Source organism: Entamoeba invadens (genome assembly GCF_000330505.1).
Source record: "Entamoeba invadens IP1 unplaced genomic scaffold scaff_1105074726353, whole genome shotgun sequence".
NCBI lineage: Eukaryota > Evosea > Mastigamoebida > Endamoebidae > Entamoeba > Entamoeba invadens.
The window spans coordinates 24540-49748 of record NW_004443630.1 but is presented as its reverse complement, the minus strand read 5'-3'; the positions used below and the strand labels follow the sequence as shown (position 1 = coordinate 49748).

Below are 25209 nucleotides of genomic sequence, written 5' to 3'. Positions count from 1 at the left end.
TTCTCTTTATCACAAGAAGAGTATCTTTATCTCTTTTTTTTTAAATTATTTGCTTCTTTTATTGTTGTTTATTACTAATAAAAATAGTAAATACAAATTATACAATATAATTGAATTTGAAATATTGAACAAAACAATTTTTATTAAAATAATTAAATTTATTACAATATTATAGTATATAGTGAAGAGAAAGGTAATTACAACTTATAGTATATTTAATTAACAAAAAAGACCTAAAGTGGGGTTTTATTTAATACAATAATAGTAGGTAGAAGTGGAATACCTCGGGAAAGAAAATAAACAGGGTATGAAAAAATAGACAAAGAAAAAAGAACCCTTTAAAAACACATGGAACTTGAAAGAAACACTCGATGGGAGCTTATAAGTATATCAACGCCTTAAACCGCAAGAAGCAGAGTGACGCTCTTAGATACTTGCGCCGTATCAGATGCTGGGAATTGAGACACCTCCCACGTATCCACAGAATTGCTGCACCAACCAACGTTGCTCGTGCCAGAATTTTGGGATTCAAGAACAGAAAAGGCTTCCTTGTATTCTCCATCAGAGTCCACAGAGGAAATAGAAAGATCCAGGCCAGAGCCGGTATTGTCCACAGAAAGCCAGCCAACCAAGGTATCCACAGAATTAAAAAGCACCAATCACTCCAAGTCATTGCTGAAAACAGAGTCGGAAGAAAGTACCCATCCCTCAGAGTTTTGACTTCATACTCTATTGGACAAGACTCGACCTTCAGATTCTATGAAATTATCATGGTCGACCCAATGCTCAAGGAGATCAGAGACGACCCAACCATTAACTGGATCTGTGCTGGTAAACAAAAGAGAAGAGAAGCAAGAGGATTGACTCACGCCGGAAAGGTCTCAAGAGGACTTTCTGGAAAGGGAAGAAGATACAACAAGGTTGCTCACGGAGGAAGAAGACACAATTTGAAGAGAAGAATGTTGCTTCAATTCAGAAGATACAGATGAGCAAATCTATTTGGAGATTTTTGGTTTTAATATAGTTTTTTCTAATAAAAAGCAAATTTTTGTTGAGTACCAATAACTCTGTTATATATAACATTTTTAGTGGATAGAAAAAGAACTTTGAAATGAACTTTATAAGGAATGGAAGTGACCATTGGCGCGGCGTTTGTGTTGGCGTTTTGTGGAGTTGGGTTGTGTTATTTTGTCTTTCCAAAGGTTATCAAACATTGGATGTTTTGGTACGTCTTTTCGATGGTCATTTTTGTATTCTCTGTGGGTGGGTTGGTTTATAATGTAATGCACCAACCGCCACCGTTTGGAATGACTCGTGAGAGGAGACCTCAATATTTCAGTGAGGATTCAAGAGGACAATTTTACTTTGAGGGTTACTTGGGATCTTTTTGTTGTTTGTTTTTACTATACTTCTATTAATCTAAAACCATTGAATGACAATCACTTTTTGTTATGTAATATTCTGAAGGTGGAACAATGAAGTAATGGGTAGACGCTGCTGTTGCTATTTCCCTCCTTTTATTCTTCGAGCTTGGTACAAAGAACATTATCTTTTTAATGTGCACCTTCTCGGCACTCCTCTTGACACTCACTGTTTTCAACACCGTCATCCACATTAAGATCCCATGGGCTGGAATTTCATTCAACCCACTCGAAGCGTACAAAGGCGCTCTTACAGACGTGCTCATGTACTTCGCCAAATGATTCACTCTGCCTTTATGTTTTTTTTATTAATATTTGGGAATTTGCAACGTCATAATTGGACCAAATGAAGCTAAACTTGAAAACATCAGTCGATGAGTTCATCAGTTTGTTCATCCAAATTTTGATATCATTGACAACAAAGGTTGGGTTCAAGGAGTTTCAAATGGAGATTTGTCGGTTGGAGAAAATCCTCGAAACCTTCAAACAGAAGAATAAGGAAATAGCTGAGGTGATCTTCAATCTCCAAAATATGCAACACCAAAACATGTTCAATCAAAAGAATCGCGCGCAAAGAATTGTTGCACTCAACCAGTCAATTGCAAACCTAAAACAACGCCTCGAACCAAATTAATTTATATCTCAGTATTGTCCACATTGACTTATTGTACACTGCACTTTGGGGATGAAGTTCTGGTCGACTGCGACATTTTCAATCATACGAACGACTTTCATCCCCTCCGTCACTTGCCCAAAAACGACATTCTTTCCATCTAACTCATGCAACGAGGAACACGTGATCATAAATTGACTTCCATTTGTGTTTGGGCCCGAGTTGACCATACTTAGTAACCCAGGCACGTCATGCGTCATTTTAAAGTTCTCATCATCAAATTTGTCGCCATAAATACTTATTTGCCCACTTCCACCCATCTATCGATTATTCAATTTGAAGGGAATGAAGAAACAAACACCAAGAACATCACCACTTTGAATCACTGCGTTCTTTATGACACGATGAAAGACACAGTCCTTATACCCCACTACTTTCCCATTCGTGACAAAATCGCCAGTGCACATCTGCCTGAAATTTTCAACGGTCTTCGGACAAACGGTCCTGAAGAGCTCCATTTTGACACGTCCTATCACTTTGTCCCCCACTGAGATGTCGAAGAAGACAATTGGATTTTCGGGGTCGGTGAGGGGATCAGTGCAATTCATTTAAAATTTTTTGTTCTTTAGAATAAAATATAAAAAAAGAAGAAAGAAAACTTTTATACAAAACAAAACCATAAAAATAGGACATGTTTAGATATTAAACGCATGTTTGATTTTCTTCTCAATTGCAGACAAAATCTTATTGTTTTCATAGACCTTTTGGTCATTGGAAACAGAAACAGACTTGATTCTCGTTAACGCTTGGAAAATGTTGCCAGACTTGACTTCGTTCAGAATTAACGGCGAGTTTGTGACAAACTTAAAGTCAAAGATATCATACAGAGTTCCTGTCACGGAAGAAACAAGACTAAAGTCTTCACCAAAGTGTTGGTTTTTGATAATATAGTATATCGCTTCGAGCATTCCACCAATCAGTTCAGTCAATGGTTCAGCGTTTTTGAATTGTTGTAAAATGACAGCTAAGACGTAAAGCGCAGCACATTTGCTTTGTGCTGAGAGCATTTGTGATTCTTTAGTTTCAATGGTCTCAGCACGAATTAATTGATACATCACTCCAATGATGTTTTTGATTTGACTCGCCACATTTTGGCACCCCACTACTATCAAGTCACCAATAATTTCTGTTATTTGGTTCTTTTGTGTGATCTCAAACTCGGGGTTGAGAAGCGCGTTCAAAAAGAGACCAACAAAATCACCGCAGTACTTCTCAAACTCGCTTTGTGCTGAAAGAGCCATGTCGCCAACCAATAATATGTACGATAAAAATACATCAGGGCGCATTTCTATACGGGACCACTCAATCACCTTTCCAATAAGGGTGTTAAACATCGGCTTGATGTTCTCCTTCAACGTAGCAACTAAAAAGTCCAATAATATGAGTGCTGGCTCAGGGCACACATTAAACGATTGTATCGCAATACCCATGTGCATATTTACAAGTTGTGGGTTATTCATGAGGTCATCTCCAAAGTTCATCAAACAACTCTCAAGCACCAAGACAGTGTATCCAAGAAACTCGGGGTTTTGGAACAACACCGACTGCATCGAACTCAACAAGAACTTGTCCATTTCAATACACAGACCTTTGTTCTTCGAACCCTTTAATATGTCGCTGACTGATGTCAAGAAGAGTGTTGACATCGAGAGATTACGGCTCTTCGAAGTCGCATCGAGAAGCGCATGGATTACTTTACCAGCAAAGTCCTGACTAAATACATAAGAGGACAACCGTTCAATAGACCCCAAGCCCGAGAAAAAGATCGCAATAGCATGAGTGACTATTTCAACATCACCAAACATTGAAAACATTTTGTTTGTGATTCCAATAATTTCAGAGCGGCCAAAATAGTCTGGATAGAATTTAATAACTTTTGAAATGACATACACAGATGTTGCTCGATTGATTGGAACTTGATCATTCAGAAGTTGCCCAAGTGCAAGTACATGTGACGAAATCACCTCTGGTTTGATCCCACTTTCGACTAAAAGGGAAGCAAATACACTCATCGCCTGGAAACGAATTTGCCAGTTAGGGTTTGTGTATAAGGCCCCAATAGTGTTAGACATCTGTGTGAGCACACTCGGTCCAACACATTTCACCATTGTGGCCAGAGTGTCTTGTGACACAAAGCATACATCGTTCTCATCGATATCTTCTGTTGGAGATGGTACTGACGCAATCATTGCGATAATTTGTTGCGATAGAAGTGGGAAGACGGGTTGGATGACTGAGCGAGTTTGGGTTGTTTGATCCAACTCATTCTTTGCTACCGTCTCCCATAAATTCAAAACTGTTTTCTGAACGTCTAAGACTTGTGGAGTGCATGGCAATCCCAATATTTTCTGTGACACCTCCACCATCACACCTTCTATTTCCGAAAAGTTAGCAAAGCAGAAGTCGACAAAGGTGTTAATCACTTGGAATGATTTCAAGATGATATCGTTGTTATTTTGTTTGACTGCAGATAACACAAGTTGAAGTAATTGATTTCTTTTGGCGGGGTCATCTGTCACCTTTTTGAAATTGAAAATGTGATCGATTATGTCAAGCACTGCAACGCATGTTTCAACACTCACTGACACTATCTTGAAGCATAACATGACAACAGGATTAAACAATGGTTCTGCTGTTGGGTAGTCGGCGTCTTCAATAATATTAGAAATTGCTTTTAATTTTGGCAACGTTGGATCGACAGTCAAAAAGTTGATCAAATCTGGCCACCTTTGTGTTTTTAAGTCGATGACCGCGATATTTGAAATAATATTCGCACCCAAATTCTGGATGTTCATATCTGGTTCAACAAGAAGCCCCAATAATGCAGTGTGTGTCATTTGTCGTATTTGATCATTCATGGCAATCCATTTGTCGGCCATGGTTTGCGAATTCGCGCGGTTTTTAAACAAGTTCTTAAAAATAAGACCAGCTATTTGTCGAACTCCGACGTTCTGAGCCTTGTCAGAAATTACTTGAAGAAGTGTCAACATGTATTGCTGTGGATTCGATTGTTGAAATTGTGATAATTGCAACTCAGCTTGGGCGCGAAGTTGCGGATTTTGCGTTGCTACAATTGCCTGAACAAATTGTTCCATTCTGTTGATGTGTTTAAGTTTTCTTAGTCCTATTTTATTTCAAGGGTTAGGTTTTATTATTTACTGAATTCTTCAAAAGTACTTCATTTTTTCTGTTTTTCAAAAAAAATTTTACTTTTGGGTCTGATTTACTCATTTCTCCAATTATTAGTTTAATTATAATTGATGTATAATAATTATATAGTTTAAAAGACAAAAAAGAGATTCTCACCCAAAAACGATTAAAAAGTGATTTGATATAAGAAAGGTTAATTAAGGATTTTTTTAAATTGCTGAATATATTGAAATACATGAATTCTATGTGCCATTACACTATAAAAGTATAATACTCAACACAATAGTAACCAGATGGTTTTATTCTCAGATGTTGTTTCATTGTGTTTAAAAATGTTAATAAAATAATTATTCAATGTTTATAAACTGTTTTTATTAAAATATTTTTTTTGAAAAATAAACAAAATAATTTGAGGTTTGGGATCTATATAGTTTTTTGAGTTGGTCTTGATTACATTATAAGAATTAATGCGTCCACAAGATTTTACCTGTCTTCATTTCTAATTACCTGAAGAAATGGAGTTTGATGCTTTCAGTTTTTTGACCAATCATTTGTAGGTACTATAAATTAAAAAAATAATAAAAATATAATTATTTAACTTTTAAAAACAGTGGAGAAAAGTTATTCACTGGAAACTAACAAGTCTCTATGCTTCTAAAACAAATCTAAACATAATTGAACCAAATCTTTATGAATACTATTATTATATGTAACTATAATCATATAAAATTGGTTAAATACAGTTATTTTGTTGTAACAAACTTATTAAAATTCTAAAACTATTACCAAACTAAATTTTTTTCATTAAAATGTCTATTATGTCAGTCATAAAAAAAATAAAATAATTATTTAAAACAATTATAATATTATTTAAGTTTATTACTAATATGAATCTATAATGATTATTGTAATCATTATAAATTTTATTAACATTTTAAATTTTGATTTAAAAAAATTTTATTTATTTCCGTACAAGAAATAACAAATCAATAATAATAATATAATTATAATAATTTTTTTTCGTTGTTAAAAATCCAAATTTATATCTTTTTAAGTTTTTATTATTAATCTTTATTTGTGTAGAATTCCCATTTTTTGTATAAATTCCAGAGCTTCATAATATTAATTTTTATTTCTGGTTTTGTTGTTGATGAATTGCTTTCAAATTTGGGGATGTGGCACCACGTCATTATAACAAACCCATTATTAGTTATTGTGAAAAACATAACCAGTTTTTGTTTGAAAACCAAGTCATTATTTTGAAGCTATTACCAATAAATATTTTTTTGCTTAATATGCCCGTATTCTTATACTGTTTCATTATATCTTTATTTCCTATTAACCAATCGCCATTTTTTTATTTTTTTAGCCATCTTCTTTTTTCGGTTTTTATTCAAAACTAAATAGTAAACAAATGGTAAAAAAAACAATGGATAAGCCATAAGTCATTTTGCCATAAAAATAATTAATATGCTTATAATCCCGTTTTATAGTCATAAATTTATCTGTTTTAAACTAATTAAAACGAATGTTCCATTATTGATATTCGTTTTTCAAACGTCCTCGATTTTTAAAGAAAAGAAAAATAAACATATTTTAAGCTTTTTGGTGTTTTTTCAAATTATTTCGCACTTTACAGCCAAACCAAAATCCAGCATTACAACTTTATTCGGTCAAGATTTATTTAACAAATCTTAATAGTAAAAATCACTTTTTCTCTGTCAAACAGATGTGAATTGTCTAACATAATTTTATACTTGGTCCTACTTCGTTGCTTTTTTTCAATCATCTTTGCCTTTAACACTGTGTTATTTTCACTTTTCACACAACATTCGAAGCTTGAGAACACCCTTCTTTCATTCGAAGAGGTATATAAGTCGTGTCTTGCATCTGAAAATTCACATCACATGGCCTACACATTCAACACCACCAAGAGTCACTCAACTGCTGACTTCATCGAGGCGGATTTCAAATACGAAACCACCCAAGTCGAAGTCAAACCAGAAGGTGTAGTCTGCACTCCAAAATCACAGGACTACAAGTTCAAGGTTAACAAGAAGGTTCCCAAGATGGGCCTTATGATGATTGGATGGGGTGGAAACAATGGTACCACTGTCACTGCTGGTATTTTGGCCAACAAGCATCACCTTTGCTGGACCGACAAGAGAGGTGTCCATGAACCAAACTATTATGGCTCATACACCCAGAGCGCTACTATGAGACTTGGTATCACAACTGAAGGTGAAGAAATCTATGCCCCATACAAAGAGATCCTCCCAATGGTCTGCCCAGACGATATTGTCCTTGGTGGATGGGATATCTCTAAGACTAATATGGCTGATGCTCTTAAGAGAGCTCAAGTCGTCGACTATGACTTGCAGAAGCAATTGTACCCATACATTAAAGATTGGGTCCCATTACCATCTATCTACTACAAGTCCTATATCGCCGCTAACCAAGACGACAGAGCCGACAACGTCATCCCAGGCAATAAACAAAATCACTTGGACACCGTCAGAAAGAACATTAGAGACTTCAAAGCGGCCCATGGTCTTGACAGAGTTGTTATCTTGTGGACTGCCACCACTGAAAGATACGTCGAGTTGAAGGCTGGCTTGAATGACACTGCTGATAACTTGTTGAAGGCTATTGCTAACGACGAAGAGGAAGTCTCCCATCAACTATCTTTGCGACCGCTGCTATCTTGGAAGGATGCCCGTTCGTCAACGGCTCCCCACAAAACACTTTGGTTCCAGGTGTCATCGAACTTGCTGAGAAGCACAACGGCGCCGTGATGGGTGACGATTTCAAGACTGGACAGACTAAAATCAAGTCAGTTCTTGCTGACTTCTTGGTCTCTTCTGGACTCAAGTTGCAATCAATTGTCTCATACAACCACCTTGGAAATAACGACGGAAAGAACTTGAGCTCACCAAACCAATTCAGATCAAAGGAAATCTCGAAATCAAATGTCGTCTCTGATGTTGTCAAGTCGAACACGATTATGTATAAGAAGGGTGAACATCCCGACCACGTCATTGTCATTAAGTATGTCCCATACGTCGGAGACTCTAAGAGAGCTATGGATGAGTACACCAGTGAAATCTTCCTTGGTGGACATAACACCATCGCCTTACACAACACATGCGAAGACTCATTATTGGCTGCACCATTGATGATCGACTTGGCTGTCTTGATGGAGTTCATGACGAGAATCACTTACTCAGTCGAAGGAAAGGAATTCAGCCATTTCAATGCAGTTATGTCATTCTTGTCTTATCTCCTTAAGGCCCCAGTCGTACCAAAAGGAACCCCAGTAGTCAACGCTTTGTTCAAACAGAGAGAGTGCTTGGATAACCTCTTCAGAGCTCTCCTCGGCCTTCCCGCTGAGAATCACATGCTCCTTGAAGGAAAGACTCAAAGCTTTTTCTAATTGTGTTAAGCCTTTTTAATTTTTCTCGTGTTTTACAATTTTTATTATGAAATAAATAAAACTAAAACAATAAAAACTCTGGTGAACTTTTTTATTCATCCAATGCCTCGCGTTTTGAGTGTCTTGAAAAAAACGAAGTGCCAAAATTGTGGATCGATGAGTCACAACACACGAGATTGTTTAGAACGCCCGAGGAAGTATGGCGCGAAAGGAAAGTCATATACCCAACAAGCAATGAAAGAGACTTTGGATGTGCAACAATTGGAGAAGGAGAAAGATGCCCTTGATGAGAATATTCAAAAAGTTCTGAATGAAAAAAATGTCGAAGACTTTTTAGTGTCGAGTGATGAGATCAAAGGAATTAATGACATCGTCAATAAAAAAAGGATGGCAGTCAAAAATCTGAGAGAACTTGACGATGTTGCCCCATATTTGAAAGACCTTACTGGTGGTGATGCCACAATTGAGAGAAAAGTTGAAGATATCGAAAATGTGTGGGAAGAGGAAAAGGGTGTCAGTGAGACACTTGCTTTCCTTGGGGAGAAGTGACTGTTTTGTATTTTAAATCTTTGAATTACATCTCATGAATTTATTTGTATGCCACAAGTAGTACTCTTTTTCTTTGATAGAATAATACCCACCATAACAATTCATTGTTTTGAATAAATAATTGTATGGAAAAAAAGAAACTTGGAACTTGTAAAAGTAAAAGGGATGGCAATGTCAATGACTTTATGTTTACTTGGCTCATTGTTTGTTCTGATGCAGAAGTATATAAGGATGATCATGAACAACCCAATTGAGTTCATCAGAGTTATACTACTGACACTCACATTTCTCTCATTGATCTCTTTTAACTTGTCCCTATTTCTGTTGTTTTTGGTACTGTTCATCGCCTTCCCTTTAACACTCACTGAAGTCCCAACAAATTTGTCAGAGAAGTTCCCGAACAAATTCAGAAACGAAATTATGGCAGCAATAACTCCCTCTATGAAACCATTCAGCATGCCAATAAAATACGCAAATGGGATAACACAGACCATCGTTTCTGGTGCGTCGAAATTCAAAAAGGATTATATCCCTTTCAACCGTGAAATGATTGCTGCACCAGATGGTGGAGAATTTGCACTTGACTCTGCTGCACATCAAGAAGATTTAAGTGTGGACGCGCCTATCATTTACATTCTCCACGGACTGGCTGGTGGGTGTCGTGAACCATACATCCAACGCTTTGTGTACTTTGCAATGGAGAGGAAGTACAGAATTTTTGTGTTGACGAACAGGGGATGTGCGGGAACGGTAATGAAAACGCCACAAGCGTACTGCTCTATTTTCTTTGATGATGCTCTTCAATCGCTGGAAATGGTCCACAACAAATACCCAAATGCTCCAATTCATCTGTTAGGTTTCTCACTTGGTGCAAACACCGCACTTGGCTTGGCATCGCGATATAGTAATACGATGGAGGCACTGAATGTGTCGAGTGCTGTTGGGATTTCTTCGTCACTGTTTTTGATCAGTATCATGTTGTCCATAACACCAGCATTGGACCAAGTCTTCTCGAGTTTTGAACTGAAGTTGGTACAAAAGAACGTTGAAGTCTGGTTGGACGCAATCAAGAAGGAAAAGATTTTTGCGGATGTTGAGAAAATCATGGTATCGAAAACAATGAAACAGTTTGACGACGGGTTTACGTCGAAGGCATTTGCACTGGGGCAACCAAGCAATTATTACTACAACGTCGAGCAAATCCACCACTTCATGCGAAACACACGAATACCATGTTTAACACTCAACGCAGAGGACGACCCAGTTGCGATCATGACAGATCAACTCTTTGAACGAATGAAGAACATCGCATCGGTCTCCCCATTTTATATCCCACTCAAAACGAAGACAGGTGGTCATCTCTCGTGGACATTTGAAGAAGGAAAGAAGGGATATTATGACGACATTTGTCTCTCGTTTTTCGACAAGGTGAATGACTTGGTGAAGTGTGGGGAGTTGAAAGCAATGAGGGACGAATTGGTGCCGCAGTTGAATTAACATGAGTTGGTTGAATGACTTTCTATGTTGGACACATATAAGAAAAATAGAATAAAAATAGAAAAGAATATAGTTCAAAAAATAAAAGAGAAACAAGGGAAAAGAGAAAACTCGAAACTGCAAAAAGAGTAGTAAAAGACATGAAAATACCCTCATTTGTCAAATTTTTATTGTTGATCCTTTGTTGTTTGGTCATTTTTACACCAACATATCCCGTTTACTCGTATTCAACAGAGGAACACAGAATGGTCTATACTTCAGTGACATTCTTCTTGTGCTTCTTGGTGTGCTGCCTCGTTTCAAATCTGTTTGTGGAGGAGGAACAAGTTGTACCGCGAATGTTCCCAACCGCCGCTCCAATCTCACAAAAATCTGAATATATCAAGGCACTCCCAAGAATGTCCGCAATACCAAAACAAAGCACCGCACCAACAGCAGTCGGGATGGAACTCAACGACTTTGTTCTGAGAGAACAAAACATAACCGAAGAAATCCTCAAAAAGCAACAAGCACTTTTACTCGAGTCTGATCCTCTTGTACAGGCTAACCTCAAGGATGAAATCGCAAAACTTAATGTCGACCTCGTGAACGCTCAACAAGCTTCAAAACTGAAACACGACATGGAGAGAAAAAGAGTCTCTTCTGCTTGATTGTCTAAACAAATGCTAATGTTGTTCAGTAGGTGGTTATTACTTCTTTCTATTTTTTTATCATATTATATAGTTACGTTAACCATTACATCTACTTACTTGTATTTGGGTTATTATATTATAAATATTACTATATTATTACCCTTTTTTTCTGATTATCGTTTATTTTTTTGTAATTATTACAAGAAAAATATAAAATAAATAATACAGTTAGGAAAATGAACTTTAGTCCAAAGAAATTCCTATATTTTTCTTTAAAAACACGGGTTTTTACTAAAAAAACAAATATTTTAGAAAATTGACTTATTCATAAGTATAATTTATTAGTTTCATTTCACAATAGAAAATAATTAGTTTTTCTTTAGGCCAAGGCTAATTTGCTGGGCGAAGGTTTAATGGACGAACTGTAATAAAATAGTAACTAAACTTTAAATAAATATAACAACGTATTGATATTCGTTTGAGGCGAATTTTTTTTGGAATCAAGAAAAGCCCGTTATGTTAAGAAAAAATTGTATTGATTTAAAACACCCAAAAATGGATATCATAATCAAAAAAAGAGTTTGATTTTATAACAATTGTTTTCAAAATAATAATAAGAGTGGAATTTATTGGTTTTTAAAGTATAACTTAGCACATGATGCATATTTGGGAACAATTTAAACTTATTATCGATGAAATTCAACTATTTGTTCAAATTTGTATTAAGAAAAAAAAGGAGAAATGGGAGTGAACTGACATTTTCAAAACCAAAACTACCAAGAATTAATTTTCTCTCGAGTATCATAGTCAAAAAGTGGGATTTAATGTTCAAAAAAATAGGAGGTAATTGAACTGCCAAAAAAAGGGAATGTCACAAGGTGAAAGAATGGAAATAATAAAAAACAAAAAAGAATTTGCCGAGATGGGAAGAAGGAGTTTCCCGTGATTGTAAGAGAAAGTGGTTCAAAACTTGAAATTTCAAGTTGAACTAAAAAGAAAACTTTTGAGAGGAAAAAAGGAATAGTAAAAGAATAATAAAAATATAGAATTTGAATTATCACAAATTGAAACGAAAGTCGAAAATAGAGTGAACTCCAAACAACAAAGAATATGAAGAACGTTATGATGTTGATGTTACTTTCTTTGACCGCTTTTGGTGCAGATTATTCAGGATGTGGATGTTGTCATGTGAATGGAAAGTGCGATTCATTCTCAGGAACGTGGAGTACTTTATACCAATGTTTGTCGCGTGTCGAGAACACAAAATATCCTTCTGACCCCAATTGGTTCCATGTCCCACGTCAACCAAATATGACCTACCAACAATGTACTGTCCCAACAGGTTGGAGTGGATCTCAACCACAACTTGTTGTCGAAGATCCATGTGACTGTTTTGAAACAATGTCAGACTCGGTCACAAACACCTACGACTGTTCGAATGACACTGATTTGATGGAGGCGTTGGACGAGGTCTGCAACAACTTGAAGTGCAAGTTTTGCAATTTTGTCGACCCGAAGTGTGGAGCTATCCAACAAAGAAGATGCGATATGGTCTACCAACAGGAAATTGCACTCCACAAGACACCTTCTTCAGCTGATATCTGCAGAGCTCTTTCGAAAAAGACCGACTGCTACGATAAAAATAACTGCACATACTCAGACATCGCTCCAATGCAACAAACTATTAAACAGTGCAGAAACTCGACTTGCCCCTCATGTTATCAGATTTGCAAAAATGGCGCTGAGACTCTTTTAGTATCTCTTGCTCTCGCGGTATTAGTCCTTGTCTTCTAATTAAATTGTTGGGTTTTCGTTGTTATTCACCTCTTTTTTATCACCACAAATTATTCTCAAATTGGAGAAATTTCATGTAAGAAGAATTATTATTATTCTCAATTCCGTTGTCTCTTAACATAAATATAAAATAAGAAACATAAAAATTTTCCATAAGAACTGTATAGTCAAGACAATGATTTAATTCTTAATGAAACATGTAAATTCAATTCATGGGATCACTTCAATAGATCTGCATAAACTTCTTTGTTTGCTAATTGACTAAATTGCTGAAAGATGATGTCGGTACTAAATATTAACTCAGCGGGAATCTTCTTGTGAAGGTTCTGGAGTAATTCAATCATCCCTGAAAACGTCTTTTGCTCTTGAACAATGGACTTTGCATGCTCTAAGATTATAGCAGAAGTGAAAAAGAGATATAACTTGCGTTTGGGATAGGCAAAGAAAAAGTCCCACACACGCAAACACTCTGCTGGCTCAAAATCACGTTTGAAGAGTAAAACAATCCACTTGTAGCAAAAACTATACTCAACTTTTGTTCGCTCAAAGTAATCGTAGAGACCTGGATTCACAAATTTGATGATCTGTCCAACTTCATCAAACGATTTTTTACGAAGGTTTTCATCGTGTAAGTAATACGGCGAGATGACATCCATCACTAATTTGAATAACCAAAAGATTTCATGTTCTTCTGTTGCAATGTTCATAACTAAGCTACATAAATCGGACATTCCTTATTGTCAACGTTTATTAATTTGTCAACATAATTATAACAAACCTTGTCCATACAACACTTTAAAATTGTATATAGCGTAAGTCTTTAATACACTCCGCAATTTTTCGACGTTTTCTGGGTGATTCATAAAGATGGGTTTGTTGTTGTCCGTCCTCGTGACGTCTTTTTCAATTTGGTTTAAAGTTTTCATTAATGTGTCCCAATTGTGGAGCTGCTCGGGTTCAAAAAGCTGCCACTGCGACTTAATTTTATAGTACTGCTCCTTTTTCTTTTGATCTATTTCTGCTCGTTGTAATGAAGTCGATGAAAAAGGATAATACTCGAGAACTAATTTCCAAACAAATGGCCGCGCATCAGCCTCAACACCACTTATGTAGAGAGTCTTTCTAATGTCTTCTTCCGACTCTTTTGAAAAGCTGCCGTCGGGTGCACTATACGACATGACAGTTTTTAAGCCAACTGGCTTGATCTCATTAAGATCGACCGCATGAGGCACAATGAAGTCATCAGTTGAACCGAGACGTTTGTGTACAAGGTATACGTCTGGGGTATCATCTTTTCTGATTGTCAAATCGTTCATATAAAAAGATAACTGCATACAATTGAAACAACTATACAAAATACAAAAGAAACGAACGGGACGACAGTGCATTCACTGTGCTCTATAATGGTATTGAGTATTGCAGAGGGAATATCTGAACCACGAGGAATAAATAGAGATGGAAGTTTCTTGGTCTCGTCTTTTGTGGTGAAAGTGATTGTAGTGTACTTTTGAATAGGATAAGTGAAATGGATTGTGGTAAGATCATCACTTGAAAAGCAGAACGCGAAAACGATTTTTGTGTGTTTTGTGTCGGTGTGAAAATCGAAGCGGAGATGATTTGGTCTGTGTACCTTTGTAATAGTCAGACTTCCCTCAATAAGAGACATATCACCGTTTTGAACACTTACATTTGAAGCTAAAAAAATGATCTTTTCTGAGGTGGATTTACTCATTCGAGTAAATGTTTGATCTTTTGGTGTTCAATTTATTACTTTGTTTATTATTTTATAACTTTTTATTGTTGTTGTCTTTTCTTATATAAATAATAATTTTTAATTTGAACAACTAGAAATAAATAATAGAGCAAAAAAGGGGGATTTTTTTGCTCTTTTATTTATTTATAAAAAAAAAAAATGATGTTTTGACGAATTTTAGTAAGATCAAGAACTTGAAAAAAATCACAAAAATTTGAAAAAAAAAAGAAATATACCCCGAATATGAGATCTACTTTTAGTTCTCCACATCAAAGGAGAAGGAAGATAAAAGAAAAAAATGTTAAAGAAATAAAGAAAAGTGACAAATAAAAGAGAAAAGGAAATAGTTAAGTTGGTATACTATATGTTTAATAAAAAAAAACAAGTTATTTGGAACAGTAAAAACCCTTGGATTGTCATACGAATAATAATAAGGAATTGAAATTTGAAGGCAATAATTCTACTTTGGTATGTGAATAGCACGAACAGAATTTAGTAAGGTAAAAAATAGAACACACTCCTCAATCCTCTCTTGAGAAAAAAGAACTGAAAAGACAGTTAATAATGCCAAAAGGACGTAAAGGAAAGAAAACGACGAAGAAGGTTGTAAAAAAAGAGGAAGGAAAGCCAGAAGAAGTTGTTGAAGAGGTCGTCGAACAAGAAGATGTCCCAGAAGAAGAAAACAAGGAAATTCCAACTGAAGAAAAAAAGGCTGAGGAAGAAGCAAAACCTGAAGAAGCAACAAAGGTCGAGGAAGCAAAACCCGAAGAGGTTAAGACCGAAGAACCAAAAGCCGAAGAAGAGAAGCAACAAACTGAAGACGAAGAAAAAATGAAACAAGAGAAGGAAGCCGTTGAAGCTAAGGCCAAAGAAGAGGAAGAACAAAAGAAAAAAGAGGAGGAGGAAAAACTTGCAAAAGAAGAAGCTGAGAAAGCCGAGGCAGAAAAAGAAGAAAAGGAGGTGGCTGAAGCCAAAGCAAAAGAGGAGGAAGAAAGACTTCAAAAGGAAAAAGAAGAAAAAGAGGCGGCTGAAAAGGCTGAGCAAGAGAAACTTGCTAAAGAAAAATCTGAACAAGAAGAAAAGGAAAGACTTGAAAAAGAAGAGGCAGCAAAAGCTGAGGCGGAGAGATTACAAAAAGAAAAAGAGGAGCAAGAAGCTGCAACAAAGGCCGAGGAAGAGAGACTTCAAAAGGAAAAAGAAGAAAAGGAAAGAATCGAGAAAGAAGAAGCGGGTTTGTTTTTATCAACTTTATGATTTTAGAAGGCAAATATAACAAATTATTAATCACATTGAGTGTTGTATTAATAATTGTGAAGATAGTACAAAGTTTTAAAAAATTGCGTATCTGTTTATCTCATTTACATCACACAAATAGTATTAATGTATATTGACACTTAGCACGCATAGAAAAAGAAAAGGCTGAACAAGAGGAAAAGGAGCGGCTTGCTAAAGAAGAGGCAGAAAAGGCTGAAGCAGAAAGATTACAAAAAGAAAAAGCTGAGAAAGAAGAAGCTGAACGACTTCAAAAGGAAAAAGAAGAAAAAGAGGCGGCTGAAAAAGCGGAACAAGAAAGGATCGCCAAAGAACAAGAAGAAAAGGAAAGACTTGAAAAAGAAGCTGCAGCAAAAGCCGAGGCGGAAAGATTACAAAAGGAAAAAGAAGAGGCTGAAGCCAAAGCAGAACAAGAACGAATTGCCAAAGAAAAGGCTGAACAAGAAGAGAAAGAAAGACTCGAAAAAGAAAAATTAGAAAAAGAGGCAGCCGAAAAGGCTGAGGCAGAAAGAATTGCAGCTGAAAAGGAAGAAACCGAACGGCTTGCTAAAGAGAAGGCTGAAAAGGAAGCCGCAGAAGCCAAAGCAAAAGAAGAGGAAGAAAGACTTACAAAAGAGAAGGAAGCCGCTGAAAAGGCCGAGCAAGAAAGAATTGCAAAAGAAAAGGCTGAACAAGAAACAGCAGAGAAACTTCAGAAGGAAAAAGAAGAGCAAGAAAAATTAGCAAAAGAGAAAGCGGAACAAGAAGAAAAGGAGCGGCTTGCTAAAGAGGCAGCTGAAGTAGAAAGAGTACAAAAAGAAAAGGAGGCAGCCGAAAAACAAGCACAAGAAGTTTCACATGAAAAGAAAGACAGTGTTGGTGAACTACAAAAAATTGATTCTCGCAAAAATATTCCACTTCCAAAGAACCGAACACCAAGAACAACAAATACTACTTTGACAGAAGTGGCCATTGAAAATGCAAATGACGAAAAGGCTATCAAAGAAGAAGAACAAAAAGTGTCGTCTGTCCCAGTCCAAGCCGAGGTCAAAGTCGAAGAGAAAAAAGAAGAAAAAATCGCCCCAGTTGAACCAACAAAGACAAAGGCAGACACTCAAATTGTTGTTGGTGATGGCGTCACTTCGAAGACCATGAAAATTATTATGATTGGTGAGAGTTCAGTGGGAAAAACTTGCTGCATGAACAGATACACCACCAACGAATTCAGTGATATGACAAAAAGCACTGTTGGTGTTGGTGTTGGGTCAAAGGACATTGTGGTGAAAGACAAGACAGTGAAGTTACAACTCGTTTGTTTATTCATAAATATAGTAATTTGCAACTCAAGACTAAAGAGTAGTGGGACACCGCTGGACAAGAGAGATTTGCAACACTTTCTTCAAATTATTTCCGAAGTGCGCTTGGAGGAGTTATTGTATTTGATGTATCGAATAGACAGAGCTTTGAGAACGTCGAGACATGGATAGAGGAGTGCAAAAAATACGAAGAGAAGCGAGTCATTGTATTAGCTGGTAATAAAATTGATTTAGGTGAAGGACGTGTTGTGACCAAGGAAGAAGCTGAAGACAAAGCAAAGAAGCTTGGGATCAAATACTTTGAAGTCTCTGCGAAAAGTGGATTTGGGTTGGAGGAGTTATTCACAGATTTGGCAAACAACATTGCGGAATTGCCGACTGAAGAAAAGAAAACAGAAGAAGTATCCATCAATCTCGGCTCAGAGAAGCCACCAAAGAAAGAGGGTGGATGTTGTTAAATCGGGGGTTTTAACAGTTGTTTTGATTAATAAATATGTAATACTGCTCTAAACTAGAATACAAAATTTGAATAAATATTTCCATAATTTGAAGACATGAAAGTATAAAAACAGGGTTTGGTCATTCATAGGATGGAAATTGAAAAGAAGCACCCCACTGCACAGAGTGAGCGAGAAGAAATACTCCAACAACGAGAGGAGCTGCCCGTGAGGAAATCAAGGAAAGAAATTATTGCGGAGATCAAACGAAACCAAACGATTGTCATCATGGGGGAGACAGGGTGTGGTAAAACAACACAAATACCACAGTTCTTGTTGGAAGCCAATTTGGCAAATGACAAGAAAATTGGAGTGACACAACCCAGACGTGTGGCTGCAATCACATTGGCACAAAGAGTTTCCAAAGAAATTGGCGACACCGTTGGTGAGCGAGTAGGGTATCGTGTTAGGTTTGAAGAGAAAATGTCGAAACGGACACGTATAGAATTTATGACTGATGGTATGTTGTTGAGAACTGCATTGATAGAACCCGACTTAAAATCGTACGGAGTGATTGTTCTTGATGAAGCCCATGAAAGAACAGTCCACACTGATATCCTTATTGGACTCTTGAAGGGTATCATAGAAAAACGGAACGATTTAAAAGTGGTGATAATGAGTGCTACACTTGACTCAAAATTGTTCAGTAACTTTTTCAATGGACCGACACTAACAGTCCCAGGAAGACAGCACCCGATAGAAGTCTTTAATTTGGACGAAAAGGAAGATTCCCCAATTGATGTCTCAGTTGATGCCATTCTTCAAATCCACATCACAGAAGAGACGGGTGATATTTTGGTGTTTTTACCCGGGCAAGAGTCTATTGAAACAGTTGAATCAACGTTGTTGGAAAGACTCAAAAAGGCTCCAATCACTGTCAAGCCTTTGTTGATACTTCCGTTGTATTCTGCACTCCCACCAGAGCAACAGTTGTTAGTCTTCCAAGCGCCTCCTGAAGGCACACGAAAAGTCGTTTTATCAACAAACATTGCGGAGACATCGGTTACTATTCCTGGTGTAAGATACGTTGTTGACACGGGTATGATGAAGTGTAAAGAATACAACAAACGAATTGGGATGGAGGCGTTAAAAACAATGTTCATATCACAAGCACAGTCACTCCAACGAACGGGTAGAGCTGGCAGAGAAGCACCAGGAAAGTGTTTTAGGTTGTTCACCAAAAGCAATTTTGACAAATTCCAGCCCTCTCCAACACCAGAAATTCAAAGGACCTCATTGGATGGTGTTGTGCTACAACTTAAAGCGCTCAACGTCGTGGATGTCACTAAATTCAAATTTCTTGAACCACCACCCGAAGATTCGATTATACGAGCAGAGATATCACTTGAAAAATTGGGCGCGGTGGTTAACAAAAGGATCAGTGATTTGGGGAAAATTATGGTTGCGTTGCCAGTCTCGCCGCCATACGCTAAAACAATAATTGCGGCAGCACAATCAAATTGCTTGGAGCACATTCTATGTATTGTTGCTATGTTGGCAGTGGACACGCAATTCTTTGTGTCAGCTCCAGCAGTCAGAGAAAAATCACAAATGACAATGAAGATGTACTCCTCTGACTTTGGTGATCATTTTATGCTTCTTTCACTCTTCTTGGCTTTTCGGAAGGTTGGAGTAAATAGGCGAAAGAAGTGGTGTGTTGAAAACGCGTTGAACTTCAAGGCGCTGAGTACTGCACTATCTACACACAACCAATTGGTCGAGTACTGCGTCGACGTGTTGGATAAAGAACTAAAAAGTTCTCATGCAAAGGAACAATGCACAGAAGAAAAGATCAAGAAAATGACAAATGAGGCGGTCACTGACGAAATTGCAAAAAGCATCAAAAAGGCGTTTTTAGTTGGGTTTCCTGATAACGTTGCAATCAAACAACCCAACAACGTGTATTTAACAACAACTCAAAAGGCCGTGCACATCCACCCATCAAGTTGTTTGCACAACAAAAAGATTCAATACGTCTTGTTTTCTGAACTGATTTACACTACAAAACCGTTCATACGGTCTGTGCTGGCGCTGGACAAGGAACTTGTTCTTGAGGAAATGCCGCACCTCATTTCTGATTGACTGTTTTGCTGTTGTATTCATTCAAATGAAAATAAACTATACTCGCAAATTAAACTTTGCACTTATTGAACAATGCATCGACCTCTTCTTTGGGAAGCCTGTGCTCTTCCAATGATTTCATAAACATGTTTGCTGTTGGCATCTTTTCTGGTGGAAGGAGACAGAGCGGTGTTTTGAGTTTTTGTTGCAACTCGTCACTGCCTTTCATTTTTGGGACGTACGTATGGATGTAATGGAGCACGTTGTTTGTTACACTCATTAAAGCGACAATACCATCCATCAAAATGTAATCAAATACACGAAGTGACGTTTCTATATTGAATGCATGAATAAACCAGAGATATTGCCACTCAAATATAAAGAACGGGTATGGGCAGTCGATGATTTCTTGTTTTTTAAAGCACTCAAACATTTCAGGGTATTTCTCTTTCATGATTTCACACGTCATTTTCCATAGTGTTTGTATCAAATCGAAATCTTTGAACATGTCTTTCCATTTCCATTTCTCTTCACATATTCTTTTGGTAGCAGCATACGCCTCAAGTGGCGTCAACTCTAGCACAAACACCGAGACAACACTCGACATACCTTGAATATATCCCAGTTCAGGTTCGATCAATGAAAACGAATGTAAAACATCAAATAGCTCTTTTTGTCCTGCACCAAACCGCACCTTATATTTGTAGTGCAACTGAAAAGTCCTGTTGATGTCCAAATCAATTTGTTTATCGTGTGGACTTCTCACATCTTTTTCGTTAAACTTCTCAAATTCAGTTTTTGTCTTTTCGTCAATGGTATCAAGGTTTAATAGCTTTTTCCATAACATCGCTTTGTATTTACGGGGTGCTCCCTTTAAGACGCGCTCAACAACTTTACGGGGTACGTTTGTGGGAGTCCAGTTCGAAATCATTTTTTTCCACTTCACATCACGATATTCCTCCTGTTTTATTTTGTGTTTGGAAAGCGTCTTCACGTCGTATATTTGGCACTTCTCTTTGTCATCAGTATGTAAGAACCCAAACCTGTTTGCAACATCAGGTTTTTCCACACTGTTCTGCCCAAGATCGTAACACACTTTAATATCCATTCGATCGTTCACCTCAAGTATCATTTTGGTCGATAAGTCAAGTTTGTTTTCAAGTGCGTACTCAACAGCCAATTTCCCAGCTTTGTCTTTTAATCGTGTGTTCTGCTGATTGCTGATGGGCTTCACACAGAGTACATCGTCTTTATTCTGTGAGCAGTAATGGTGCAAAAAAGTCTTTCCTTCATCATCTTCTACACATGAGTATATGCAAATTGTACTTTAAAAAATAACAAACGGTACATATAATTGATCGCAAAGTTTGTTGTAAGATCTTTGATAGCATCTGCGTTTGCTGCTTTGCATGCCTCAATCAGTTGCTTTGTTTCGTTTTCTCCCATTTCTGGCTTTTGTGGCTCTGTTTTATTTGGTTCAGTCTTCTTTTCAAGGTCTTCTTTGGGGGGTTCTATTGTGCTTTCTTTAGGGGTGTTAATTATGGGTTCGTTTTGTTGGTTAACTTCTTCTGACGAACTTTTCTTTTCTTCTTTTTTTATGTCATCCATTTGATTATTTGATAATTCATCTTTTTTTGTATCTTCTATTTTATTTAAATTTGCGTTGGTGTTGTCCTTCTCATCTCTCATGTCTTCGATAGTTTCTTTATTTTGTTTTTCTTGCTTGTTTTCCGGACTTTCTTCCGATGATTCCTCTGTTTTTTTCTCCTCTTTATTTTTGTCTTTATTTTGTTCTTCTTCCTCTTCAGTTTGGTTTTCAATAAAAGGCGCTTCTTTAGTTTTTTCGTTTTTGGGGTCTACCACTTTTTCTTCTTTTTCTTCTTGTACGTCTGATACAAAGGATTCCTCTCCATCTATCGGATTGTCGTTTTTCTCTTCGTTTCCATGTTTGACCTCTTCAGTTGCTTTTTCTTGAGAACGAAGGTCTATTTTTGGTGGCTCGCCAACTTCATTTGGTTTTGTTTCGTTTTGAAAATGATTTGTACTATGTGATGTGGCAGATCCTGTTGAGCTGCTGTCCATGATCCCAGCGTTGTCACATTTCTCGTTATCCTTTGACATGGCTGAAGTTATTGACTTTCTAGTTTGTTCGAACCAATTTTGTGGGTAATTTAGTAATTAATTTTGGGTACTATTAAGGGTTTTACCCACTTATATATTAATATAAAAAAACAAAAAATAGCGGATAATCATTTTTCTGTTTTTTGTTACTTTCCTTCTTTAACAAAATACAAAAAATAAGCAATGAAACTTTTTTTAACAGGTTAGATTTTTACCTTGTAATTATTTTAAAATGGAGAAGTAATAAAAGGCAAATTTTAGTTTGGTTTAAAAAAATAAAGGGGAAAACCTGTTAAAACTATAAGGCGGTTTTTTTGTCCGCCAACAACTGAAAGAAAACAAATAATAATTGAGAACTAATTTGACTAAGATTTGCCAAATATCAATTTTTGGAAAAGATTTTGGGGTTTCCCACGTTGGGTTGGTTCACTTTAACACTTAAATGGCTTAAAGAAATTTTTTTGAAGGCAAGGAAAAAAAAGACATAGAAGCCAATTTAAAAAAAGTACTTAAAACAACCCATGTCCCTTTTGGGACATAATCTTACTCAAAAAAAGTATAAATGTTAACTCGATTATATAAGATTTTGCATTATTTTTTCAAAAAATACACTTTTCTCTCAAATTCTTTGATAACGATTATACTATACTCATTTCTATTATTTATTACTATGTATCACTTGTGTCGGTTTTCATTCAAACCAACGTGTATACATAGTGACATTATCATACTCAAACATACTTATTTGATTCTCAAGTTAATTAATGTTCTAACTTTATTTTTTCAGTTGCCAAATGAAAATCATTTAAAAAAATTCAGAATAAAAAAATATTTTTAAAAGTCACTTATTTTAGAAACTATTATTTTTTCTTGGGGTTTTTGCATTTTGGGCACAAGAAAAGTGAGTGTTTAGTGCACACTGGAAAACCACAAGATTCACATATTCTTTTTGTTCGAGCCTTTTCAACTTTCTTGCAAAAAGCACAAAATCTCTTTTTGGCAACTGTTAGTGATTTTTTTCTTTGGAATTTGTTATTTTTTTGTTTTTCCCAACAACGTCTTCCCACCATTTTTGAAGTCCACACTCAACAAACAGCTGTCTTTTTTCTTCTCCTTTTTTCATCCCTCGATCAAGCCTTCTTTTAACGTAATTCTCACACATTTGTTCAGACAATTTAATTAAAAAATCAAAATGAGACATTTTTGTTTTTTCAAACATGGCATAGGCATTAGTGCAGCAACAATCCAGGATATTTTGAACAATTGCCAAATTGTATCTTCTCGTTTTCATTTTGCACGAATACTCTTGGCAAAGTTGATCAAAAGTATCAACTGGAGTTTTTGTATAATTGTAAGCCACATTTATTGAAGATTTTCCACTTCGAATGTCAATCAATGGAATTTGAATTTTATTGGTAACAATAATGACAGTTTTGCTTTTGTTTGGGTTAAAAGCAGTCAAAAGAATGTTCCCTTTTGAATAAAAGCGTGTATTTTCGGGATTTTTTTCTTTTTCTTCTTCTAATTTCATTTTTTCTTCTTTAATTTCAATCTTTTCTAAATTTAAGAATTTTTGAAAAGATAGAATTTTTTCAGCTTTTTCTTTGTATTTTTCCCTTTTTGTTCGTTTTTTTGGCTCAGCTGGACCAATTTCCCCAAGTTTAAAAAAATTTTGTCCCATTCCTCCTCAATTTTCGCAATCGATTTTTTGTTTTTCTTTTACATTTTTTGTACTTTCCTTTCTTTTTCTAAATATGTGTTTTTTTTTCGCTTCAGAAGGAATATTTTTGCTTCTTTGGTTCATGGTACCTATGTACCCGATTTTTCGGACTTCCAACTCCTGCATTACCGTGACACTTGTAAAATAATTGTCACTCTGAAGTAAAAATTCTTTTTTTGGGAGGTTTTGTACTAATTTTAGAACAATTGATTCTCCATGACTCAACCCGTTTTTTCCTCGAGTTTTCCCTCATATAATGTCATTCCGATGCACATTTTTTTGTCATAAAGACACAAACAGTAAAATTTTAAGCCGTGTTTTGTGGGTTTGGCTGGGCAGTACTGAATACCATGACAACGGCCTTTAAAACCAAACATTCGCTCATCTATACATATCAGGGAACCGGGGTCGCATATTGCCGTGATATTTCGAAAAAAAATATCAAAAATTTCTTTTGTTGCTGAAAAATTGGTTTTTTTCCTTTTTTTGATCTCTTTCATTTTTTGTCGCACCGGAAACATCGAAACAATTCTTTGAATCTATCTCGCTTCATGCCTATTCTTAAAAATATAATCCCGAATTTGTGGCTCCAAAGGCGATCAACGTTTCCCCTTCTTTGGTTTGCCCCAATATAAATCAAAATGCCAAGAAAACATTCAATTTCTTCGAAATCAGTTGGGATCCATTTCCCGTTAATTAGTTCTTCTGCCTTTTCATTTGTACCTTCAACAATTAATTCAATCATTTCATTTGAAAACATTTTTCTAAAACATTCCAAAGGAGATTTGAAATCTTCAGAAAAAACGGTTTTCGAAAAATTTTCTTTTTCACAAAACTTTTGAAAATCAAAAATCCCAAGTTTTGGTTCGATTTTTGACCATCCATCCAAATAATCATCTTTTTCTTCAAAAAAATATTCTTCTTCATTTTCTATTTTTTGATCATATTCTTCAACATGATTTTCACAAAAAATGGATCATTACTTTCGTCATCACTTGATATTAAACAATCATCTTGTTGGTATTCACATTCCATGAATTGAAAAATAAGAACAAAAAGGCAAAAAATAATAATGGTAAAATTTTGTTTATGTATGTCCATTAAGGAAAGGTTCAGCCAATTAAGTGTTAAGTAAACAAATATTTTGGAAGTGCGTTGACAATAATTGGATCCATTTGCCCTTCGAATTTTTTATCAATGAGTGTCGAGAGCAGCAAGCTCTTCAACATAGAGACAGTTTCTATCACGCATTTATTTCTGTTTTTGAATTTCTTAAATGACACAGAACAAAACAAACTTTACCAACTATGCGTTTATAATTCACGCGTACAATTTATGTGT

At 36.1% G+C, this 25209-nt stretch overlaps 13 protein-coding genes across 13 annotated transcripts; 9 read left to right on the top strand and 4 right to left on the bottom strand.

The window, feature by feature from the left end:
- Positions 1-371: 371 nt before the first annotated feature.
- On the top strand, positions 372-989 carry EIN_312890 (60S ribosomal protein L15-2, putative; the record flags this gene model as incomplete). Its single annotated transcript, XM_004259640.1, has 1 exon — positions 372-989. The coding sequence occupies one exon, from the start codon at positions 372-374 to the stop codon at positions 987-989; it is 618 nt and encodes a 205-aa protein (XP_004259688.1).
- Positions 990-1127: 138 nt separating this feature from the next.
- On the top strand, positions 1128-1703 carry EIN_312880 (hypothetical protein; the record flags this gene model as incomplete). The annotated part of the gene is made up of 2 exons (XM_004259639.1): positions 1128-1392; positions 1492-1703. 2 exons carry the CDS (start codon positions 1128-1130, stop codon positions 1701-1703), a joined length of 477 nt encoding a protein of 158 aa, XP_004259687.1.
- Positions 1704-2063: 360 nt separating this feature from the next.
- EIN_312870 (peptidyl-prolyl cis-trans isomerase H, putative) lies at positions 2064-2642 on the bottom strand (the record flags this gene model as incomplete). Its single annotated transcript, XM_004259638.1, has 2 exons — positions 2064-2354; positions 2394-2642. 2 exons carry the CDS (start codon positions 2640-2642, stop codon positions 2064-2066), a joined length of 540 nt encoding a protein of 179 aa, XP_004259686.1.
- Positions 2643-2729: 87 nt separating this feature from the next.
- EIN_312860 (hypothetical protein) lies at positions 2730-5189 on the bottom strand (the record flags this gene model as incomplete). The annotated part of the gene is made up of 1 exon (XM_004259637.1): positions 2730-5189. One exon carries the CDS (start codon positions 5187-5189, stop codon positions 2730-2732), a length of 2460 nt encoding a protein of 819 aa, XP_004259685.1.
- A 1962-nt stretch (positions 5190-7151) lies between these two features.
- Positions 7152-8677, top strand: EIN_312850 (inositol-3-phosphate synthase, putative; the record flags this gene model as incomplete). The annotated part of the gene is made up of 2 exons (XM_004259636.1): positions 7152-7962; positions 8001-8677. The coding sequence occupies 2 exons, from the start codon at positions 7152-7154 to the stop codon at positions 8675-8677; spliced, it is 1488 nt and encodes a 495-aa protein (XP_004259684.1).
- A 102-nt stretch (positions 8678-8779) lies between these two features.
- EIN_312840 (hypothetical protein) lies at positions 8780-9226 on the top strand (the record flags this gene model as incomplete). The annotated part of the gene is made up of 1 exon (XM_004259635.1): positions 8780-9226. The coding sequence occupies one exon, from the start codon at positions 8780-8782 to the stop codon at positions 9224-9226; it is 447 nt and encodes a 148-aa protein (XP_004259683.1).
- Positions 9227-9391: 165 nt separating this feature from the next.
- Positions 9392-10723, top strand: EIN_312830 (hypothetical protein; the record flags this gene model as incomplete). The annotated part of the gene is made up of 1 exon (XM_004259634.1): positions 9392-10723. The coding sequence occupies one exon, from the start codon at positions 9392-9394 to the stop codon at positions 10721-10723; it is 1332 nt and encodes a 443-aa protein (XP_004259682.1).
- A 140-nt stretch (positions 10724-10863) lies between these two features.
- EIN_312820 (hypothetical protein) lies at positions 10864-11373 on the top strand (the record flags this gene model as incomplete). The annotated part of the gene is made up of 1 exon (XM_004259633.1): positions 10864-11373. The coding sequence occupies one exon, from the start codon at positions 10864-10866 to the stop codon at positions 11371-11373; it is 510 nt and encodes a 169-aa protein (XP_004259681.1).
- Positions 11374-12465: 1092 nt separating this feature from the next.
- Positions 12466-13149, top strand: EIN_312810 (hypothetical protein; the record flags this gene model as incomplete). The annotated part of the gene is made up of 1 exon (XM_004259632.1): positions 12466-13149. One exon carries the CDS (start codon positions 12466-12468, stop codon positions 13147-13149), a length of 684 nt encoding a protein of 227 aa, XP_004259680.1.
- A 218-nt stretch (positions 13150-13367) lies between these two features.
- Positions 13368-14881, bottom strand: EIN_312800 (hypothetical protein; the record flags this gene model as incomplete). The annotated part of the gene is made up of 3 exons (XM_004259631.1): positions 13368-13882; positions 13928-14445; positions 14523-14881. 3 exons carry the CDS (start codon positions 14879-14881, stop codon positions 13368-13370), a joined length of 1392 nt encoding a protein of 463 aa, XP_004259679.1.
- Positions 14882-15466: 585 nt separating this feature from the next.
- On the top strand, positions 15467-17927 carry EIN_312790 (hypothetical protein; the record flags this gene model as incomplete). Its single annotated transcript, XM_004259630.1, has 3 exons — positions 15467-16133; positions 16310-17463; positions 17514-17927. 3 exons carry the CDS (start codon positions 15467-15469, stop codon positions 17925-17927), a joined length of 2235 nt encoding a protein of 744 aa, XP_004259678.1.
- A 132-nt stretch (positions 17928-18059) lies between these two features.
- Positions 18060-20048, top strand: EIN_312780 (ATP-dependent RNA helicase, putative; the record flags this gene model as incomplete). Its single annotated transcript, XM_004259629.1, has 1 exon — positions 18060-20048. One exon carries the CDS (start codon positions 18060-18062, stop codon positions 20046-20048), a length of 1989 nt encoding a protein of 662 aa, XP_004259677.1.
- Positions 20049-20097: 49 nt separating this feature from the next.
- On the bottom strand, positions 20098-22148 carry EIN_312770 (hypothetical protein; the record flags this gene model as incomplete). The annotated part of the gene is made up of 2 exons (XM_004259628.1): positions 20098-21326; positions 21371-22148. The coding sequence occupies 2 exons, from the start codon at positions 22146-22148 to the stop codon at positions 20098-20100; spliced, it is 2007 nt and encodes a 668-aa protein (XP_004259676.1).
- Positions 22149-25209: the final 3061 nt, after the last annotated feature.